The following is a 19,534-nucleotide window of genomic DNA, read 5'->3' as shown; positions in this document are numbered from 1 at the left end:
TTGAATAAGATCAGATTTATATTTTAAAAGAATTAGGTCAGATGCTGTGATCAGAATAAATTAGTGTCAATGGTGGAGGCAGAGAGACCAGGAAGGACACTATTACAATAATCCAGGCAAGAGTGGATAGAACCAGGATAGAAGTAGAAGAGCTAGTGAAAAAAGAACAAATTTAGATTATTTTTGAAAGGCAGAACCTGAAAGGATGTGCTAATTAATAGTACTGGAGTGAAAGAGAAAGAAGAATTTAGGATGACTAAGTTTCTTTTGGCCCAAGCAATAGAAAGGTGTCATTATCTGAGAAGAGGAAAACTATGGGCGTAGCAGGTCTTGGGGTGGGAGAAGGCGAGTGAAGGCCAGGAATTCAGCATTGGACATGTTAAGTTCGAGGTAACTATTACAGACGGAAATGTCAAGAAGGCAATCAGATACATAGTTCTAGGGAGAGGTACAGCTGTAGGTATACATTTGAGAGTTGTGAGCATATAGATACAATTTTACCCTCAATATACCATCAGAATCCACTGGGCCCAACTTTTCTTTATGAGTAGTTCTATTCATAAGGATTTATACTTTATGACTTATTTTTTTGGAGAGGTATTCAAAAACAAACAAAAATATTACTTAAAAAATAAAACTCATTCTATCCTGAAATTAACATATATGGGTTCCTTGGTCCCTTTTATAAATCTAAGCTTCACTATGAAATTTTAGGGATCTTATTTTTCCTATATATGGAAAAATTCTGATTTTTCATCAACCTTTACTCACTAACTATTCCCAGCCATGTAAAAAAAAAAAGACAAATACAATAATGAACCAATGGTGTATTCACTTAGAAGAATGATGCAATAATGGAATAAATCAAAAGAAAGCTTGATGATCCCAGAGAGAGGGGAGAGGATTACTGGATCCATGTCCTAAATAGTCTAGCAGACATAGGACTTAGTATATAACTGGAGTGTTCATCTTATATAGGAAAGCAACTGCTTCATAGAAGGAGGAAATTTTATTGATACTAATGATAAAGGTGGACAAATGCAGTGCTGGGAAATCCTTCCTAACTGCTTCTGTTTTACATATATAATCTGGTACTGTAAGACCTGCCAGTAAACAAATGCCAAAAGAAGTGAACAATTTAACAACAGACAATATTCTGGTGTGCCTCTAGATGGGTACCTTTCACACCCAGCCTCTGGGTTTCTGTTCTCTGAAATCTCTTGTAATCACCAAATGGCATAACTTTTTCTTCAAAAGGAAAGCAGGGAATAGGGCACACAAAGGAGTCACCGGTCCCTAGTGACACTGAAATTTAGCTAGGCAAAAGTTGGGAGTTCCCTGATTAGGTCTCAATGCTGGGGGTGTAATTCTCCACAACTTTCGCCCCTAACGTCTAAGCACCTGGTTCCAACCTCTGATCATAAAGGTGGATAAATGCAGTGGTGTCATCTTTCCTTTTCCATGAAAGGTGGCATGTATTAGCAGCTGAGCAGTTTCTCAGCCCGCTTCCTGCCAGAATAATTTTATGGGTGTCCCATAGCCTCTTTTCATTTTGAACTTTCTTTTCCTGTTCTGTCATAGGCGCAGTGGGGCTTCTCTGAATCTCACAATATTAGACAAAAACGATACCCACAGGTAACTTCAAGATCAGCCCTTTTTCTACCTTGTGCTCCTGTTAAAATGGCTAGAAGCCATACTGTCTGACTGAGAGGCCTTTTATGTGACTTGACAGCACCCTAAGGCACTACCTTTGACTGGTCTTAACAGAAGACTTTACAGTCATACCCTCAGCTTCATCTTTAGACCACCATAGTCCTGGCAGTGCCCTTGAACTGATCTTTGCCATGTTTTAACTTTACCATCATTTGCCATCTAGAAAGGCTGATAATTTTCAAAACCATGAAGTTCTGGCTCCTGCTGTAATTAACAGCCCTTGCCTCAATTTCTTTTTCTCCCTTCACACTGTACTCTAAGCAACAAGAAGAAACCAGGGGGCATCTTCAATGTTTTGCTTTGAAGTTTACTTAGCTCAATCTCCCAGTTCATTAGGCCCATTTTCTGTTTTCCACATAACTATAAATGACAGAGTTGCTAAACTTTGTCACTACGTAATAAGGATCCCCTTTCCTCCAGTTTCTTTTCTTTAAGGCCTCATGACAATCCCCTCAAAGTCCCAAATTTTACAAACAATGTGTTCAAGGTATTCTAATCTTTCACTAATACTCTCCTCAAAGTCCACTGCCCAGTTCCAAAGTCATTGCCATGTTTTAGATTTGTACTATTAATACAAAGCACTATTGGTACCAAAATCTGTAGCTATCTATCTCTATGTAACAAATCACTCTCAATTATAGTAGCTTAAAACAACATTTATTATCTCAGTTTATATGAACCGGAAATTCAGCTGGGTTAGCTAGGTACCTCTGGCTCAGGGTCTCTCACAAGACTTTAATCAAGGTGTTGGCTAGGGCTGCAGTCATCAAGACTCAACTAACAAGGATCCACCACCAAGCTCACTCTCCTGGCTCTTGGCAGGCCTAAGGTCCTCACTGGCTGTTGCCCCTGGACATCATCAGCTTCTTGCCATGTGGACCTTTCCACAGGGCTACTTAAATTGGCAGTTTGTTTCTATTAATGTCGGGACTCTGAGAGCGAGAGTTAGAGAAGGCAAGCACCCGAGAAGAAAGTCACAATCTCTTTGTAACCAAATCTTGGAAGTGATATCTCATCACTTTTGCCATATTCTGTTCATTCAAAGTGGTTCACTAGGTCCAGCTTACACTCAAGGGGAAGAAAATATACAAGGGCATGAATACCAGGAGGTGGGGATCACCAGGCACCATCTTAGATGAAGACTATCACAGACTAGTTGAAAGCATTATAGCACACTGGTTGAGAGTACTGACTATGTTGCATTTGAATCTTGCTTCCCCATCATAAGATGAAATAAAGAACACGAAATAAGAAAAGAGTTGTGTTGTTTGAGGCCAGGAGTTTGAGACCAGCCTGAGTAACATAGTGAAACCTCATCTCTATAAAAAAATTTAAAAATTAGCCAGGCATGGTGGCATGAGCCTGTAGTCCTAGCTACTCAGGAGACTGAGGCAAGAAAATCACTTGAGAACAAGAATTTGAGGTTACAATGAGCTATGAGCCTGGATGACAAACTGTGATCCTGTCTCTTTAAAAAAAAAAAAAAAAAAGGTAATAGCTATGAAAGTACCTGACCCAGCGCCTCATACATAGGAGGCATTTGGAAATTTCTATTCCCTTCTCTCTTCCAAACCCAATTGTCTCTAACAATCTAAGCTGGGTGCAATGGCTCACACCTGTAATCCCAGCACTCTGGGTGGCCAAGGTGGGAGGATAGCTTTAGCCTAGGAATTTGAAATTACAGTGAGCTATGATTGGGCCAGTGCACTCCGGCCTCAGGCACAGAGTGAGACCCTGTCTCTTAAAAAAAAAGAGAGAGACAATCTTGAAAATTTCTCTAATATGTAATGTTATCTGTAAATATCCAGTATCAGAGCAACATGGTACTGAGCAACATGCAAAAATGATTTTGATTTTCTATGAATCTACTAAACTTATTTTTAATAAACAACTTGATAAAGTTAGTAACAAAATAAAAAGGTAAAAACAAACATCTACAAAAACTGAAATACAGCAAAGGGGAACACAGTCACAATAGCAATTGATTCCCCCCCGCAAAACCCACATGCACACCAACTCCCCAGCTCTGGCATTACTTACTGTTTAGTGAGACTTTCAGTCTAATATTCACAAAAAAAAACATCATAATGCTTTTTACCTAATTGGCAATTACAAGAATAAATAAGTCATTGAGAGTATTTTTATTTAGATGCCATTTTATCTGAGTAATAAAATTTAACAATACTACTGGAAAGTAATCATGCCCATTTTACAGATGAGACAGAGAGGATGAAGATGATGTAACTTGTGTATAATCACATAGAACGTTAGTGACTAAGCCAAGCACAGAACTGTAACTAGCATATGATGTGATATACAAAAAAACCATAATCAGTGATTTCTCATTTTCAGGGATATGAGAATCTTGCTAAAATACCCAGTGACTAAAGGATTCATCTTACATTCAGGAAAAATAATTTGACACCTATTTTAAAGAATGAAAGCTAGGCCTTGATTTATTTAACCTCTGAATTAATGGTCTAGATTTAGGCTGGACGTGGTGGTTCATGCCTGTAATCCTAGCACTTTGGGAGGCCGAGGTAGGAGGATTGCTTGAGCTCAGGAGTTGAGACCAGCTTGAGCAAGAATGAGATCCTGTCTTCTTCTTTTATTAAAAAAAAAAAAAAAAGAAGAATAAAAGAGGGCCAGGCACAGGTGGCTCACGCCTATAATCCTAGCACTCTGGGAGGGCAAGGCGGGAGGATGGCTCAAGGTCAGGTGTTTCAGACCAGCCTGAGTAAGAGCAAGACCCCGTCTCTACTAAAAAAAAAATAGAAAGAAATTAACTGGACAACTAAAAATATATAGAAAAAATTAGCCAGGGATGGTGGTGCATGCCTGTAGTCCCAGCTACTTGGGAGGCTGAGGCAGAAGGATTGCCTGAGCCCAAGAGTTTGAGGTTGCTGTGAGCTAGGCTGACACCACAGCACTCTAGCCCAGGCAACAGAGTGAGACTCTGTCTCAAAAAAAAAAAAAAAAAAAAAAAAAAAAAAGAAAGAAAGAAAGAAAAAGAGAAAATAATGGTCTAAATTTAAATAAGTAAAATACCATACAAATTAATATGTGGGGGGGGGCACGGGCAATATACGTAACCTAAACTTTTGTACCCCCATAATATGCTGAAATGAAACAAACAAAAAAACCCAAATTAATATGCAAATAAGACAGTATAGAACTTATACATTTAAGTGGAACCAAAACCCAATATTTTAGTTGGACAATTTGCTACACAGATAGTTCATTATACCTAGAATATCTAATTAACCTTTCAACCAATATTCTCGGAATACCTATTCTACACTGGACTCATATTACAAGTAATTTATGTTCTCTTTTTAGTAATGGTGAAAGGTGCTGAAAAAACATTTGTGAAGAGGAAGAGCAAGCTCACGTTCACAGAACGATGTTAATTCTAAAAAGGAATGCAATGCTTTCAACCAGATCACAAGTTTTAAAAGCAACACAGTCATGCCTTGCTTAACGACGGGGATACCTCCTGAGAAACGCATGATTAGATGATTCTGTCATCGTATGAATATCATAGGGTGTACTTATACAAACCTAGATGGTACGGTCTAGTACACACCTAGACTATATGGTATAGTGCCTATTGCTCCTAGGCTACAAACCTGTACAGTATGTTATGTTACTACACTGAATACCACAGGCTACTGTAACACAATGTAAATATTTACATATGCAAACATATTTAAATGTAGAAAATGGACAATAAAAATAAAATATTACAATCTTTTGGGACCACTGTCATATATGCAGTCATTGACCAAAATGTCATTATGCAGCACATGACTGTATATATTTCCAGAACCAAGAAGGGAAAAGGGGAGTTAGTAAAGGAAGACTACAACTCCTAAAATGTGTGTGTGGTTTCTTTTTTTTCTTTCTTTTTTTTTTTTTTGGTTGTGAAAAGAACCTGAGAAAATGTGTGAAAGTAGACCTTCTCTCCCACACCTTGTAAATATGTATGCTTTGACCACTGATTTTCTCCCCCTCCAAATGAACAATTTAAAATCTATGAAAATGAGTATTCACTTAGTTCTAAATTTATTCCTTAATTTATAAATTTTATAGCAACAAAATTCCATATTCTGGTTTGAAACATGACAAAAGATACTTGTTTAAGGTTAAATGCCATATTAAAACAAACAGTATAGGCAGCTTTCTTATACAACTAGAATCTTACCATCTTTTAGCATTCATACCTAAGACTTTCATCTTCAACTACTTAAAATTTTTATTCTCACTGACAAGCCCTGACCTCAAGGCCTTTTTACCTCACATCTGAACAACTACAGTAGTGACTGATTTCCATGCTTCTAGTTCCTCCTCACACCATCCTATACACAGAACCAAACGGCAAAGCAGTGCAGATGTTGCTCAACTTAATGATGGGATTACATCCTGATAAACTCATCATAAGTTGAAAATATCCCATATTGAAAACGAATTTAATACTCCGATAAACACATAGTAAAGTCAAAAAACCGTAAGTTGAACCATCCTACATCAGAGAACTGTGTATTTCAAGAAGGCTAAATGTTGCTGTGCTGAAAATTTTTTCAAAAATTCCTTATTTTCTACAGAATGGTAAGCTAGTATTCAAGATCCTCCAATTTATCCATCAAACCACCTCTTCCATTGCTATTTCTTTCAATGATACTGGTCTTTTCATTATTCCCTAAACTTTCCTTCCTTCCTCCCTTCTTTTCACTCTACAAACATCCAATCAGTGCCTACTATGTTTCAAGCACCTTTCTTGGCACAGAGGATACACCAGTGCCTTCACAGCGGAAGAATGACAATAAACAAATATATGGCATGTCAGATGGTGATATGTGCTATGGAGAAAAATAAAGATGGAGAAAGGGATGGGAAATGTTAGGCAAAGGAGTAGGGAATTAGCATTTATATTGGATGTTCAAGATAACATGACATTTGAGTACAGATTTCCTGTAAACAAGAAAGGGAATCATGATGATATCTGGGGAAAGAGCAGGGGGACAGGTAAGTGCAAAGGCCCTGAGGCAAGGGTATATCTGATATATTCAAACAATAGCCTGAAGGTCAATATGATCCCAGTTGAGTGGGCAGAAAAAAAATATAGAAGAAAATGAAGTCAAAGACAGCCAGGAGTGCCAATCATACAGGGTCTCATTTAACTTTCAGGCTGAGTGAGATATGAAGCCACTGAAGAGTTCTGGGCAGAGGAACAATATAATGTAATATTTAAAAGGATCACTCTAGCTGCTGCATTAAGGAGGACTTGGAGGGAGGGATGGGGAAGAACAGAAGCAGGGAGGCTAATATGAAAATTACCATAATAATATAGATAAGAGATAATGGTGGCTTGGGCCAGAAAGAAAGCAATGGGGCTCATGAGAAGTGGTCAGTGTCATGTTCATTCCTGACACCATTCTTTGCTCTGCCAGTTCTCCCCGTGACTAGTCTCCATTTAGTTTTGCCAGAATCTAGCTTAAATCACACCTCTCTCAAGAAACCTTCCCCAAACAATCCAGTTTTCAGTGATTGCCTGTTTTTCTGAACTCCTGTTAACAACTGCCTGTACCATTTACTGGCTAGCATGCGGTCTTTGCTACAATGTATGGTTATTTATCTATTGAACCTCTGTGTCCTTTTACTCCATTGTCCTTCAAAAAGAAAATACAGATCTTGCTATCCTCATTTTGTTGTATAAAACAGATAATAAATGTCTGCTGGTAATCAAACTAAATCACTTAGAAATTACTTTCCCTCCAAAAAAATTATCATATATTCACTTCCTCCTCAAATGGCCAACATCAAAGAGATGCCCGTCACAGCTGTCCCCCAGAAGCCTCTGCCCATCTCTCAGGCCACATACAATCTTAAGCAACAGAATGCACAGCTGCTTACTAGTGTCTCTAGACTAATGGTTTTCAAAATGTGATCTCCGGACCAGCAGCATTAGCATCACCTGGGAACTTATTAGAAATGTAAAGTCCCGGGCCTTCCACATCAAATGAATCTTAAACTCTGGAGGTGGGACTCAGCAATCTGTGTATTGTGATGCCCCACTACATCTGTCCTTGTTTACATCCTCATTCACCTGAATCACCCCCACAAGCCCAAGCCTTTCAGATGGCTCACCCCATACAGCTCTCTGTACATCTGTTTTTCTGATCCCATCTCTTGCTCTTCCTTGCCCTCCCAAGCCCTGGAAGTCATGAGCTATCCTCAGCAAACTTCTCTATATACTCATCCTCTTTTCTGTGATGTTCCCTTTGCCTTTTTGCTCTAAAGGAAACCTGATTGCCCCTGATGATACTGCTACTTCTGTCATAGAAGCTTTTCTCTTACCCATCCTATACCTCAGCAGGGGCAAGCATCCTCCTTGCTCCACACTACCATACAGTGTTGGACCTTCTGGGCATCCTCCTTGCTTCCCAGTATGGCTTCCAAACTGCTTATCTTCCCTCTACCCAAACTGCAGATCCTTTAAAACAGGCATCACCTCCTGACCTCCCAAAATTTTAGCACAGGACTCCCTGTCTTCATCTCCATCAACAATCTTATCTCTTTGATGACTTCAATATCCATATAGATCTAACACTTTGGCCTTCCAGTTTTTTGTTTTTAAAGTCCTTACCACCAACTATATTTTTTCATCATTTCACCTAGTCATGAACCTCCTAGCACCTATGATACTAACATAGTCATCACCTACAAAAATTTCGAGCATTTCAAGCATTCTATTTATCATGTCATCAAGAGTTTGTTTGAGCTAGTAGTTTTCCCACTCCAGCAATTCTCCAAAAAGTCTTAATTCCCTTGCCCCCCTTTTCCTCAGTCTAACTTATCTGGTAAAACCTCAACCCCTGGTTAGATCCAACTATCTATTTATTCCTCTCTTGCATCTAAACGAAAGAAGATTGCTGGATAATAATTACACAACTGATGTGATACCACTCAAATCAAGTTTATAACCACAAATCTTAAGCCTACTCCACCTCTCTAGTAAATTAACTCCCCATTTTTTGAGATGACTATTTTATACCTTTGTCTCTTTCCTCAAATCTGCAATATAGTGATATGTCACTGAAAAACAGGAATATGTTCTGAGAAATGCATTGTTAGGCTGTTTTATCATGTTTAAACATCCAAGTGTACTTACACAAACCCTGATGGTCTAGCCTACTACAGACGTAGGCTATATGGTATTGTTCCCAGGCTACAAACCTGTATAGCAGGTGACTACACTGAATACTGTAGGCAACTGTAACACAATGCTAAGCGCTTGTATCTAAACATATCTAAACATAAAAAAGGTAATGCGCCACACTACAACTTTACTATAGCTACAATGTCACTAGGTGATAGGAATTTTTCAGCTCCATTAATATACAATCCTATGAGGCCATCATCACATATGCAGTCTGTTATTGACTGAAATGTTATTATGCTATGCACAACTATACTCCACTCCCTACACTTACTTTCAGCTATGTTCACCTTATACACCATACAGAAAGCAGACACAATCAGAGGACTCCCTCATCTGTCTAAAACCAATGCCACCAGCCTACCTGGATCTAAACCTACAAACTCTGCCCCCCTTCCTATTAAAAAGAAAAAAGTGCTTCTGGCCCTAAGATCAATCCCTCCTCTTTGTGTTAGACAAAACAGACTCTGCTCCTGCAATTAGCTTCTTTCTTTTCAACATCCTCTATTTCTTCACCTCTACTTGGACTTTTCCCACTGACATAAAACATGCCTTACACCCATCTTTTAAAAATCCTTCTTTGAATCTATATTCCCCTCCAGTTACTGCCCCAGTTCTTTGCTCTGCTCCTTGACTAAACTATATTCATCGTCTAACAATCTCACCTACCAATCAACAACTCAACCCATTTCAACTGGCTTTTTATTCCCATCATTCCAATAGCTTTTACCAAGTTTACCCATGACCAACATCCTACCAAGGCCAATGACCAGTTATTTGGTTTTAAATTATCCAAACCCAGTAGCACTTTCTTCTCCAGAGTCTGTGACATCACACACTTGCCTCATTTTCCTCCTACCCCACCAAATTCTTCTCAGTATCCTTTGGACCTCTATTGAAATAACTCAGGGTTTTGATCTCAGCCCTACTCTCTAGTTACATTTCTTCTTCAGGCTTTAAATATGCACTAATGAATTTCAACCTTGTACCCCCAACTCATATTTCTCTTCTATGCTCCAGATTCATATCAAATGGCCATTGAACTTCTCCACCTAGATGTCTAATGGATAACTCAAATTTTAACAAGTCCAAGCCATAAATATTGTTTTTTCTGTGTAAGTCTGTTCTCTCTTCTTTTCTAAGGCAATGGCCCTCCATCCTAATCCCTCAAGCCAAAAGTGTAATAACTCAGATTCCTCTTTCATATCTCAGCACACTCAAGCCATCTTGTTTAGTCCTATCAAGTTGCCCTCCAGAGTCTAAGCCACCACCTGTTGCTCAGACTACAGGCTCCAGACCTCCAGACCTCCCTTATCACTCTTCCTAAGAAAGCCACTTTCCTGCTTAAAACCTTACAATACCTTCCTGTTTTTACCAGAACAAAATTCAAATCTCTACCACAGGGGAGTGATCTGGCCTTCACCTACCTCTCCAGTCTTATCTTCCTACATTCTTTCTGCTGTCTACACTCCAACCACACCACCCTTCTTTCTAATACCCCAAACTCTAAGGACTATCTAAGGACTCCTGCATTTGCTACTCCTGCCTATAATGCTTTCCTCCTATATTTTGACAAGATTGTGTTTCTTAACATTCAGGCCTTTTTTTACCCTAGTTAAAACACCCAGAGTCATATTACCTTGTCTTCTCCATGAACTATCTTGTCTGCTCACATGCTTACAATTTTTCTCCCTAGTTAAAAAATACAAACTCTTTATGGGAAAGGATTTTGTCTTGTTCATTGCTCTTCCCCACCCCTTAGGAAATGAGTGGCACAAACCAGTCACCCCATAAATACGTGTTAACTGCTTGAGTCTCATATTGTTAATATAATAATTTGTTTAGTCCCTTATGTTTTCCAATCTTTTAAATTATGTATTAAGCCAATTTCACCCAAATTTTTATGTATATATAAATTCTACAATAATAATAGAAGCTTCCTGTTACTAATATACAAATCTGATCATACCCCATCCTGCTTAAAATACATCAGTGGATCTTCACTGGAATAAACAAAAAATCTTAAACTCTTTAGATAATCTGGCCTCTATAATTTTTAATTGTCATCTACCACCATTCCACTCATCCCATGCAGATAAGCCACAGGGATGGTTATATATATACACACACACAATTTCATCAATCTATTCCTTTGTGGTAAATCAATGACCCTTCCTACCCCTCATCCACCCCTGCTCATCTATCTCCTTCTGCGTAAAGAATTCTGAATTCTGCGATGCTGCTACTTCTGTCTTCTACCTACTTTGTCTGCTGTTAAATGGGAGAGTTCTTACTCCTATAGTCAATCCCATTTTCTCAGAGCATAAGAGCAATGATCCCTCCTCTTCTCTCATGTATTCCACTTCTACTCAAACGAATTTATTCAATTAAATTTTAAACATGATCAAGTCTCTTTTATTTAAAGTAAAACAAATAAAGCTGCTTCTCCTCAAATCTCTTCTAGCTACCCTCTATATTCCTTGAGAGTCAAACCTTTCCAAGAGTTGTCTATACTCTCCCTCCCTCCCTCTCTCCTTCCTTCCTTCCTTCCTTCCCCCTCCTCCTCCTCTCCCCACCCCCTCTCCCTTTCCCTCTCTCCCTTTCTTTCTTTCTGACAGTCTCACTCTGTTGCCCAGGCTAGAGTAGGGCATAAGAGTAGCTCACAGCAACCTCAAACTCCTGGGCTCAAGTGATCCTCTTGCCTCAGGCTCCCGAGTAGCTGAGACTACAGGCACAGGCCACCACACCTGGCTGATTTTTTATATTTTTAGTAGAGATGGGGTCTCGCTCTTGTTCAAGCTGGTCTCAAACTCCTGAGCTCAAGGGATCTTCCCACCTTGGCCTCCCAGAGTGCTAGGATTACAGGTGTGAGCCACTGCACAGGGCCTATACTCATTATTCGTATCTCTGTATTCCTGCTCCCCTAAGAACTCCTCAATTGACTCCACTCAGGCTTGTGCCCCTCATTATTTGACAAAAATAACCCTTCCTAAAATCACCAATAACCTCCATATTGCTAAACCCATAGACATTTTTCATTTCTCTCTTTTTGCCACACTCTCTTGCCTTGATCTCCTAATTCCCTCCTAAAGAATAAGATCTCAAGAACCTTTTCCCCTGCTTCCTTTGAGGGTTCATTCTCCTCCACATATTAACTTCTTGATCTATAATTCCTCCTTGGGCCATTCTCATCTTTAGGCATCATCATACCTGCCGACAGTTTCAATTACTAGGGCACGCACATTTCTCACAATTTTATTGCTTAAGCCTCTACGTTGCCTTATATTTCTAGAATTAAGTAACCAACTATCTAAGCATTATTTCCTCTTAAATACTGCAAAGTTACCCAAAAATATCAAATCCAAAATCAAATCCACTATTCCCTTCATCTTCCCTCCTACAACAAACCTGGTGCTCTTCCAAATCATAACAACACACTGTCAATTTTACTTTCTGAATCTCTCTCATACAGCTGTGCATCTCTCCAGCCCATGTGAGCATTACCATTCCCTGTCACCTAGCCTCTTACACAATGATCACCTAACTTCTCTCCTCACTTTCACTTTCCTCTTATCTGTGTAGATATCTTTTAAAAAAACGATTAGATAATTAATAACTCCCCCTCACTCTACTCCAATCCTACTTAAAATCTTTTAATGGCTTTTCACTGCCAAGTACCTGTGCACAGTATCTGGCCTTAAATGTTATCCGAACTGAATTGTGTCTACATTTTGTGACAACTCAATTTATTATCAAGTCTAGTTCTCTAATTGTGTAGATCAATTAGAATAGCAAAATAGTGATAAAAAGGGAGCACTAAAAGATCAACCTGACTGAAACCTGAATAATAAGGTGTTGTTATTACCATATATTGGCTTAGGACAAAATAGCTTCCAAGAAACTTTCACACAGATTATCTCAATAATCTGTTAGTCCCATTTTCAAGATTAGGAAACTAATGCTCAGAAAGGTCATACACTGACAAACAGCACAGCTGAGACCAAAAATTAAGTCTTTTGACTCACAGTCCATGATTTCCAAGCTTTACAATAAAGACATCAGTTACTTTATTTGTAAAACAGCTGACAGGAGCTGGGCATGGTAGCACATGCCTGTAATCCCAGCCACTTGGGAGGCTGAGGCAGGAGGATCCCTTGAGCCCAGGAGTTTGACACCAGCCTGGGCAACACAGTGAGACCCCATCTCAGAATAAACAAACAAAAAATAAAAATAAAATGGTTGATATACATTTTGCTGAGATTATTCCATGACTGTTCCCAAGAACTATCATATTCTTTTTATAACCTGAAAAATCACAGTATATAATAGTTAAGTAATTTGTCTCAAGTAATTAATGGTGATGAAAACAGAATTCCAATTTCCTTATTTTCATTTCTCTACTCTAGACTTGTATCATGCTGAATCATAGTAAGTAGTTTCTCCTTATCTGTGGGGGATACAGTCCAAGACCCCTAGTGGATGCCTGAAACTGCAAATAGTACTGAACCCTATATATACTATGTTTTCTCCCATATATAAATACTTTATGATAATGTTTAATTTATAAATTTAGGCACAATAAGAGATTAACAATAACTAATAATAAAGTCTCAGTCTCTCTCTTTCTCAAAAGACCATAATATTTTCAGACTGTACTTGACCACAGGTAACTAAAACCATGGAAAGTAAAACCATGGATATGGAGGGACTACTGTAGTGATTAAACTGGAAAATGCTGAACAAATAAGAGAAAAGGTTAAGTGTGGTACAGTAACCTCTAGGGCCAGACAGAATTTAAATCCTAATTCTGCCAATTGTAAATTGTATGACTTAAGTAAGTCATTGACGTTTCTGCTTTATCTGTAAAAGGAAAATAACAGCTAACTCCCAGGTATGGGGAGGGCTATGTGAGGCATATGTCTAACTTTATCACTCAATAGATAGTTTAAAACAAAACGAAAACACCAGCTTTTCCCAGAGGATAGTGTAAAAATAGACGTGGCACGGCTCACCCCTGTAATCCCAGCACTTTGGGAGGCCAAGGCAGGAGGATCATTTGAGGTCAGGAGTTCAAGACCAGCTTGAGCAACATAGTGAGACCCTGTCTCTACAAAAAAAAAGGGAAAATTAGCCGGGTGTGGTGGCATGTGCCTGTAGTCCCAGCTACTCAGGAGGCTGAGGCAGGAGGATCAGTTGAGCCCAGAAGTTTGAGGTTGCAATGAGCTATGATAACACCACGGCACTCTAGTCCAGGCAATAAAGCGAGACTCTGTCCCCAACCTCTCCCCCGCCAAAAAAGGAAGAAAAGAAAAGAAATAAGAGCCATGGTTTTTAAAAGATGGGATGGGATTGAGTTTCTAGGTCTGCCATTTACTAATTGTCATGTACTCTCTCTTGGTCTCTTTCCTTGTACAATAGAGATAATAATACTTAACCCTTAGCAATGTTATGAGGATTAAATAAGATAACACACAAAAGCACTTTCTTAATTAAATAGCATCATACAAAAATCATTATCTGTATATATATACTCTACCACAGTGTTATAAATTTGTTAAGGGTACAAGATGTCTTTAATCATCTTTGTATTTATAACAGCCAGCTTCACTGATTTATTAAGATGACAGAATTGATCCATGATAAAATAACAGTTCAAAATGAAATCTAGAAGTTCATCCATATAGAATATGAATAAGAAAGAGCCTGGTGCCAGTCTAGCTAAGATCAGCTCAGACGGGGAGAACATATCCTGTCTTCTGGGAATTTAAGTAAGTGGTCTATAATTTTGTTTACAGAATATAAACTGTATAATCATCAAACAAGTAAGCTCCCTCAGTGCAGGAATCAATCTGTCTGTCTTTCTCTCTCTTTCTCTCCCTGATGATGAAGAGGCAAGAGGAGAACAAATGACATAATGAATGCTTAATAGTACTACACCCTCTCCAAAAACAAAAATAAAGCTCAGAAGGAACAAGGTGGATGTTCTCCACCAAGAGGTAACTTTAATGAGGGCCACAAGTACTTAAAATACAAATTAAGCAGGAAAATATTTCATAAAAAACTAGTTTGTGCTAATCAAAGTTCTCCCTACAAGATTCAAAGACATCCTCAACATGATAGAGAAAACATTCTGGGGTGGTGAGTAGTCTGTCTATACAAATGGTCAAAGCAAAAAGTTGGCTTGCACTAGTTATTTACTGAGCATCGACTGTGTGCCACACACTACGTTAAGTGTGTTTCAAAGATTATCTCAAATCTTCACAACAATCCCGAATGACAGGCATTCTTTTCCCTGCATAACAAATGAAGAAACTGAGGTTTAAGAAGTAACTTGTTCACAGCCACACACCTGGAAATGGCAGAGGTAGGATTTAGACCTAGCCAAGTCTCTAAAACCCATATTCTTTGCACCATATCATGCTGCCCAGTGATTCTACCAAATTCACTAAAAAGGAGAAAAACTCAATGGGAAAATGAGAAGATCTGGCAAATAAGCATATATAGAGCACAAAATAGCATTCTATCTCAGAGTTCTAGACACACAGAAGCAATTAATGAGCTGCATCAGCTACACAAACTAAAATGCTTAGCAGAGCTGTAACTTTTACTCTTCAGTTTTACAGGTTCTAAAAATGTCCACACCAACTCGGACATATTGACAACTGAACAGAATTCAATAATTTTTGTAGAATACTCAGAAATAGTGCCTTTGACTCACTACTGGTACCAAACCAGGCAGACAATGGAGGTGATATATGTGATATATGTTTCACAGTTTTCTCACGTTCACCAGGACCTAAACATCCTTGAAAGACTGGGCATCTTTCAGGCATACCTACTGTTACATAAAATTCACTTCACAGAATTTCAGAGTCAAAAGAGGTTCAGTCCAATTCCATCATCTTATGGATGTGGAAACTGGTCTCAGAGCAGTTCAGTGATTTTCCAAAGTCACATGGTTTGGCACTGGCTAAACCTGCACTAAAACTCTAATCTCCTATTTCCAGTACAGTAAGTTCTCTCCACAGCAGCTCCTCAGTGCCTCCCACTTAATGCCTGACCACCTAAATTTCCTTCTCTATATCTGGATGTCACTCAGCTATGGCTCCTTCTGGACATCCTCATTGAATTCAACAAATGTTGGGGCATTGGGCTAGATGATACAAATAATAAAGGGAGAGAACTGGCACTTTTTGCCCTCTAGACAGCGCCACCCAAACTTTCAGGTTTCATGACACACATAGGAAATAATAATATTATTTTATGGCCCAAAATGGCAAACAAATTAGAGTGTACATGGTCAAAGTGGACAGGGGAATCCCAAGCTCCACCTGGCTGCTCCAAGGGTTGTGTGGAATAGTTATCTTGGCATATTTGTATCTCAATCCAGCATGTGGCACATTGGTTGGGAAGCTCTGTTCTGGGGCTAATAAGTTGAGATTGAAATAAATATACAAATAACTGTAATTTAAGCACAAAGAAAATAACTAAAGAAACTGTCACTGTCTGCTTTCATCAAACATAAGTAAGTGGAAATGAGATTAATTCAACTTGCTTCCTTTCGTAACCCCTCTTTTGAACAAAGCAAAAGACAGAATAGCCTATCCTTCGGGTTGACAGTGCTGATCAATCCCACCCACAAAGCTACAAAGGGCCAAGGCAAAGATGACTAGTTCACAGGGAGGTGAAACTACTTAATGTACATTAGTACATGTGTCCGAAAAGTTCTTTGAGTTCTTAAAAGTATTACAGAAATAAATCAATAGAGGAGAGAAAAATTCTATTTCAAGGTTATATTCAAATACGAAAGGAAAAACAGGAAAAGAAGCCCCTCCCAAAACACATACATATACATATCCTCTGTGACTAGGCTCCATCTCCACAAACCCAGTTAAAATTTTGCCTTCTGATATTTATAAATTTAGCCTGCCTAAGCCAAGTAGGTTCCTGCAATTCCAGACATCTGGGCTAAAGGGCAAAGGGCAAAGTGAAACTTTCAAAAGCTGGCTAGTAGCCAAGGGCATCACATCTAGTAGGCTCCCTTAGCAACACACAACAGCTGGCTGCTCAAGAGAGATACCGCCATCTTTGCAAGAGACTATAGATGTTCTTGTTTTCACAACTAAAAATGGGGGGTGGGGTGGATTCTGTATTATTTTCCCTATCATTCTCCTAAAAGTTATCACATTTCATAATTTACAAATCTCTCTAATCCCAGAATTTTTCCCTTCATCCCAAATCACAATGCCACAATTAACACTAAATTAAAATAATGTAAGGTATTAAGTTCCTGGCAAATAAAAAATGCTTTATAATCTATGGTTATTAATTACTATTCTAGCTACTATAGACTTGGTTTCTAACCATGGGCAAGTCACTCTTTGTGATTTAATTACTTCACTCATACAATTTTAATAACAGTAGTAAGTGACCTACTTCACAAGACTATTGTGAAGGACAATAAAAATTACTAAAAACTTACAAAAGCTTATTTCTAATTAAGAATCATGCCACCCACTGGCTCTCGATATCTAAAGACATGGCTTTATCATCAAGGTCAGTGCTCCCAAAACAAAACACAAGCCGATCCTGACCAGCAGGAAGACAGCTCCTGAAGAAACCAGCACACTTCACCTGCCCCACTAGCCTTCTCCAAACCTACCAAACCCAGGGGATAGCACTGCACAGGGAGTTCGGCCCTTGAGCCTAAACCTAACAAGATAAACAACATAAGAAGAAGAAAAAGCAGTATCACAATCACTGCTAGGTTTTAAAAACCTAACACCTGTGAGCAGAAGGGAATGTGGCAGTCTGTGCTCTGTGAGGAAGGCCATTTGTGCAAGAGCAGAACCTCGCAGCTTTCCACTCCTTATATGTGCAAGTGCAAACCCTCACCCATAGCACTCTGTACTCACCCAGAGGTACATCATGTCAGACCGGGCTGCTCAAACTCAGCGGTCAGTTGATCCTGGACTGCAAAAAGGCACTTCAGTGAACCGTAGGAAAGAAAGTCCCAGAACAGGGAGGCAGGGGTTCAAGATGGGGAGAAACCCCCCAGAATCACTTGAGTTAAAAAAAAATCCTAAAAAAAAAAAAAAAAAAAAAAATACCCGACCAGTCTCCTCCCCCCTCCTCCCTCCTCTCCAGCTGACTGTTCTGTTGTTCTCTCCTCCCTCTCACCCTCCCTCTCCCTCCCTCCCTGCTCACTGGGAGTTCCCAGCCCTGAGTGTCTGAACTGGAGTGTACAGCACACTCTCTGTATTTGCCTTCAGGGAATCTCTCTCTCTGTAATTCTACTTCTAGAAAGACAATCACCACTCACAATGATTATTGCAAAAGACAGGGATGGGTGGAGTTAGTAATAAACCACCAGCACCAGTTTCTAGTGCTAGATATAAATTAGTTTAAGATGAGTTCTTTAAACATGAATGAAGCAACCAAAACATTCTGCCCTCTAAGATCAAGAGGAGTGAGCCAAGCTTTCCCTCTGTCCCAATTCGTTTGGAGCACCTTGCAGAAGCAGCACAGTATGCACAAAGAACCTGCTCAGAGCCTACATCCCTTACCTCAGTGTAAGTCTGACACCACCATTCATTGTATCATTTCACCACTAATAATTCTTAATCTTATAAGATTGTAAAACACAGGAAAACTCAGATATAAATTCAAATAAGCTTTTCATCTTTTTTATTGCCACCAGCCTAGTTCAGATCAATATAGCCTTCCTTCTTAAGGGAGAAAGGACAGGGGTGTTAGAGTCAAGTGGATCTTGAGCCCCTAGCATGTTACAGACACTTTACTAGGTATGCGGGCAGGACAGAATCTGAGGCCTGAGTTTGTATTCTGGATCTACAATTACTATCATTATGACCTGGGGAAAGTTTTTAACCTATGCTTCTGTTTCCTCAACCAAAAAATAGGTATTAATACTCCTTAGATTGTAATTAGATCAAATAATATAACTATGTAAATCATCTGCCATACTCCCAGTGACCACGTTTTCTAATTTTAGTTCAGTTCAAACATTTATTAAGTGCTTCTTATATGCCAGGTGAAGTTTTCATCCATTATGTCCAATGGTGAACAAGTATTATCAATACACCTGTCCTAATCATTTTTATTCAGAAAATCAATAAAATGTCCTCCACATGCCAATGCTTTTCCTTACTTCCCTGACCCATTTTTGCACATTCAAATCCAAAAGGCCGCCCCAGCTGTAAGTGAGCTCTCCCTCCTCTGTGGGCCTGGTGTTTGTAACACGGCATCGACCACCTCTGCCAGTTACGATTACAAGTATTCCTATAATGATCATTATCTCCTTTCCACATCTTTCAGGGTAGAGACCTAAGATCTAGTCTAAATTCGCCTATTTTGGGCCATGTAGTCTTTTGTGTAGTACCTAGCACACAGTAGGTGCACAAAACATTCTCAAAGACTTATGCGTTTTGAGGAATATTCCACTCCTTTAACTTGTTAAAGGAAAAACAAAACAGAATAAAAACAAACAAAAACAAGAGGCCTACCACAGCCTTCCAGCTGCCTAGGTGTTCTGGGCTCAGACATGTTGAAACAGCTCCCTCCTTCTTATAAAATCTCCAAGTA

At 39.1% G+C, this 19,534-nt stretch overlaps 1 protein-coding gene across 13 annotated transcripts in view; it reads right to left on the bottom strand.

Annotated features, from left to right (window-relative positions):
• Window positions 1-19,534, bottom strand: part of RBFOX2 (RNA binding fox-1 homolog 2) — a 270,397-nt gene that overhangs the window by 130,208 nt on the left and 120,655 nt on the right. Inside the window, exon 1 of one of the 13 annotated variants that reach the window (XM_045552987.1) lies at window positions 17,848-18,099. The exons of the other annotated variants lie outside the window; for them this stretch is intronic. Coding sequence (XP_045408943.1) covers window positions 17,848-17,862 — 15 coding nt within the window. The 5' untranslated portion in view covers window positions 17,863-18,099. Of the gene's footprint in view, window positions 1-17,847; window positions 18,100-19,534 lie in introns of those variants that run through there. 13 annotated transcript variants of the gene reach the window in all.

Source organism: Lemur catta, chromosome 6, assembly GCF_020740605.2.
Source record: "Lemur catta isolate mLemCat1 chromosome 6, mLemCat1.pri, whole genome shotgun sequence".
NCBI classification, from domain to species: Eukaryota; Metazoa; Chordata; class Mammalia; order Primates; family Lemuridae; genus Lemur; species Lemur catta.
The sequence above is the reverse complement of the archived record's forward strand: the minus strand, read 5'-3'. Positions and strand labels throughout refer to the sequence as shown.